Source organism: Epinephelus lanceolatus, chromosome 20 (genome assembly GCF_041903045.1).
Source record: "Epinephelus lanceolatus isolate andai-2023 chromosome 20, ASM4190304v1, whole genome shotgun sequence".
NCBI lineage: Eukaryota > Metazoa > Chordata > Actinopteri > Perciformes > Serranidae > Epinephelus > Epinephelus lanceolatus.
Window position 1 is genome coordinate 21,638,086 of NC_135753.1, and position 4,639 is coordinate 21,642,724.

The window sequence follows — 4,639 nt, forward strand, 5'->3', positions numbered from 1 at the left end:
TTGACAAAGGCAAGCATTACTTTGATTTACAACTTTTCTACTGAAACATGAGAAAATGTCACAAATAAAGCACTGAAGGAGGTCAATTCATGATCAGAGGGCTTTCTAAAAACACCGTTATAAAGAGCCGTGAACACGCGCACACACACACATACATATACTCAAAGGGAGAGACGGAGCGCACGCGGTATTGTTTGTCATCGTTTAAATGCCATTAATTAAAACGTTAACCTGATTGGGTAGAAAGTGAGAGGGGGAGAGGGTGTCTCTATCCCAATAGGCGAATCCTTTTTAATAACCCGCCTCGAGATAATGATGTAAAAAGACTCAGGCGTCTCGTGCGTAACGAGGATCATCGTGGAGATCCGGTGAAGGTGAATCAGAGACACAGAAAGAAAGAAAGAGAGAAAGAGAGAGAGGCAGGAGAGAGCAGCACTTATTGCACGAGTCTCCTCCTCGTCTCCACACCTCAGCTGACAAGTCGAGCGAGCCTGCAACTTCACCACTGACACACAACTCCACTCGTAAAGGACAAACAGAGGAAGAAACTCATAGAGGCGCGCAAAGAGTTTCCAGAAGCGACCGCTGCCTGCCACAACGCGGAACCCACGAGGCTATGGACAGAAGGATGAACTTGAACGGCGGTGCAGGGGACATTTTTCACAAAACTCTCAGCGCCGTGTCCACTAAAAAAATGGACCCTTTCAGGTCGTCGGCCGGCATTGAACTACCAGCCAGAGACCGTCAGTCACCGATCAGCTGCTTCGACCAGACCGATCAAGACTCGATTCAGCCGGGAGGACTGGCAGGAGGTAGAGGGGGGCCACTGGGTCTGCCGACCGGATCTTTGTGCGTCAATTTCGGTGAGAGCGCCAACAGGACCTCGGCGGCGGAGAGCAGCGGCGGAGAACAGAGTCCCGACGATGACAGCGACGGCAGGTGTGACATGGTCCTTCTGGCCGATGGGCGGACGGTGCCCACGGGGAAAGGAGAAGGAGGTAAGAAAACCAAAGAGCAGAAAATACTGAGGCTAAACATCAATGCCAGAGAAAGACGACGGATGCACGATCTGAACGACGCGCTGGATGAGCTCAGAGGGGTCATCCCTTACGCGCACAGCCCCTCAGTGCGGAAACTCTCCAAAATTGCCACTTTGCTGCTCGCCAAAAACTACATCCTCATGCAGGCGCAGGCTCTGGAGGAGATGAGGAGGCTAGTGGCGTATCTCAACCAGGGCCAAGCCATCTCTGCTGCCTCGATACCGGCCACCACTGCCCTCGCAGCTCCCGGCTTGGGCGCGTACGAGCAGCCGCCTGGATATCCTTTCCCCACCGGGGTGGCTGCGTCCTCCTGCCCTGACAAATGTGCCCTATTCAACAACGCCACCTCCAGCCTCTGCAAACAGTGCACTGACAAGCCTTAACTGCGCCTGACAAAGACTCAGAGAAGCACAGGAGAGAGCAGACACCACTTTTAAGAACACTTTTGGAGAGGGGAACCTGTGAGGCTACTGTTGTTGAAGTCAGTAGGCTAGAGACAAAGAAGTAATGCCGATGAATACTTTTATAATATTTACTAAATGCATTCAAAAAGCGCTTTTTTGTTCAAACAATACTTGATTGTGTATATACATCATCCTTAAAGTGCTGGTATGATTGACAGTGAAGACCAAACACAAGTACAGTAGGCCTGTATGTAAGAGTGGCTGCAAGTGTTGAGTGAGCTGTTGATCACTTGCTCTGTTATGGACCCTTTTGGAGATTTGGGTGACCTGACAACCTGCGACTTTTTCACTTAAACAGATGGACACCCTCCTGGAGCGTTAGTCCAACCTCACTTTCTGCTGCTTCCCTATTTATTTAGCGGTTTTGTTCCTTTCAGTCACCTCAGAGACATTTGCTGTTTTGCTTACTGGTTCAAGGCCTGTTTTCATGAACTTTTCTATTGAGCACGTGGAATGTCATGAATAAGGAAAAGTTAAATGAAATAGATGATATAGATAAGTCGTTTAATCAGTCAGATATTTATGTGCTAATCCAGACACTTGTTAATAGTTGCGCACGCCTATTACAATTCTTTTTTGGGGCACTGTGATATAATAAAATTTCAGAAAAATTTAGAGAACCTGACTCAAGGTGTTTCAGGTGTTTCGGTGTGTCTTTTGTAATTTATTAATTTGGATATTTATATTGGATATTTTTGCTTGCATTGCACATTGTAGTCTTTTTTCTTAGTTGTTGTATCCTTTGCGTTTTTTTCTCTTCTCACACAAGATGATCGAGGTCTTCAGATGAATCGCGTTGTCAGGTCAAGATGTGGATTACTGTAGATACTTTAGTTATTATATGAGCAAAGAGGGCCATTTGTATGTATTTCAGTGTTGAAAAGCTTTATTAAAATATTTTGAACAACAGAAACACTTCTGATTATTCATCTGATGTGAAGTTTAGTGTCAGTGCAATCAAACTAAACTTTTATTGATGAATACACACTGAAGCTGAATTTTTACTATGGCTTTATAGCAAAGAAAGTAAAAGTATATTTATGTTCTTATTATAAAATTGGAACATCGACGTTTTGGGTGATGCAGCTCTTATTTGTGAGTCTCGGACTCTCACTAGTTGTCAATAATTTTCTGCTCCGTCAAAACGGATAAGTTTTTCTTTTCTTGAGCTGTAAGTGACGCCAAGTCTTGGGAGCGAAGGCCAGACGTGGCTGGTGAATTTTGCCTCAAGGCAGAAAGATGTTTCTGCTCCTCGAGTAAAGATAGAAAAAAAAACCTGGCGACCTTTATTGTGATTATTAAAACGATTTCCATGACGGTGTGCTATAATACGTTAATTCGAAAACAAGTGTGTTTGAAAACTGTCGACTGTAATACCTGGCTTCACATAATGAAACACATCGTTAAGGCAATTAGAGCTCCTGAATGTGATTAAGGAATGTAATTACGACACTGTTCATTGCCGTAATTTGGTGTCTTTAATCACAACGCAGCCATCAGCTGCACTCCCATCGACTCGCCCTTTGTCCTCCTCAGTCGTCTGGCCATTACACCAAAACATTTTGATGAGGGTGAAACAGCAAAAGTGTGAAAATATTCATTAAATATATTACATTATGTCAAGCTTAAAACCAGCAACTCTACATGGATATTAATCTTTAAAACAAAGACAGGAAGTTGAACCAGAAGTCAGCACTTGAAACGCTCAGGCCAAACACTGGAGTATAGTTTCCAATTACACACGAAGGCAGGAGGATTAAAGCCACAATAAAATGTAAAGAGCAAATAAAAAAAAGCATCTTTACTTCAGTGTAAATAACTAATACCTGTCAAATAAAAAGTGAAGCTAGTGTTAAAGCTTTCAGACTTCAGCACCATGGACAGAGGCAACAGATTTTACAGGAAACATACCATGATTTTTTTTTCTTCACCAGATGAATTCATGTTCTGCTATTTTTTATTGTGAGGTTTGAGTCATTTAAGTATTTTTTTGTCAAACTAACAGCTTTGATAAAAATGTAGAGAGTCCCAGCTTTATGGCATCAGATAGTAATCTTAATTAAATGCTGTGAGATTTAAAAATATATAAATGCAAATGGAGATCAGACTTCTACATAATTCTTTGTGGATGCATATTATATTTATTTCTGATTAGGATTACCAGCTAATATGTTATTTCCTTAACATTTAGTTCAAATGTGGAAACATGAAAAGTTTTAGTCGCGTATACCTGAATAAATTAAACTCAAAATATCCAAATATAATTTCAAAGCTTCAAATTTAAGACAACACAGTGCATTAATAATAAGAAAGCATTAAAAAATAAGAAAGCTACCATATTATCAGTGTTTTCTTCTGATAATTTTAACAAAAAGATGCATTTTTTCTCTTTTTCCGTATAAATATGAACAATAATGAAATTGTGCTCCTAGTTTACAACAGAGGCTTTGGGGGTTTTCGCCAGTCTCCGATCTCAGCCTTGTGTCTGTGTGATGAGCCACTCCGACAACAGGGTCATTACAGTGTCCCATTTAATCCCATCACACTCCTGAATGCCTTGGATCTTCACAGAACAGCTCTTAATCAACAACGGGAATAATCAGGAGACATCAAAACAGTTATGGCATAAAAATCCTGTCAGCAGTTCCTGTTGGACATCATCTCATTTCAGGAGTCAAGATATTCTAAGTTCTGACACAGAGTGTTATTTATTTTTCTTCGTTGATGTTTGGTAACTGAGACTTCACAAAAAAACATTAATTATGCAATATGCATTAATGCACAAATGACTGGAGCATTTAACCCATACTAATATTCACATTAGCCCAGAAGAGGAAATTCCCCAGGGGTGAGACAGAGCCATATGCGTGTGGAAAACAGAACACAGCATCCAAAGGAAAACAGACCACAGCACAGAAAAATATCAGTTCAAAGGCAGAGATAATTTTGCAACCACCAAGAGGATGACAACATTTAGGTGAAGCGTCGCATGGTTAAAGTGAGACGTTTAAAATCAAATGCCATGAGATTCCTCTTGATGTGGAAACTGCCAGATACTTGGTGGTGTCTCAGCCATCGTCACAAGCTGGTGAAATGTCATGTACACACAAGGGTCTCTGAAATGTTATGTTGGTG

General features: G+C 41.7%; 1 protein-coding gene across 1 annotated transcript; it reads left to right on the plus strand.

Moving 5' to 3' along the window:
- Positions 1–334: 334 nt before the first annotated feature.
- On the plus strand, positions 335–2,417 carry bhlhe22 (basic helix-loop-helix family, member e22). The gene has a single exon (XM_033638448.2). The coding sequence runs from the start codon at positions 617–619 to the stop codon at positions 1,421–1,423; it is 807 nt and encodes a 268-aa protein (XP_033494339.1). The 5' UTR covers positions 335–616; the 3' UTR covers positions 1,424–2,417.
- The last annotated feature ends 2,222 nt before the right edge of the window (positions 2,418–4,639 follow it).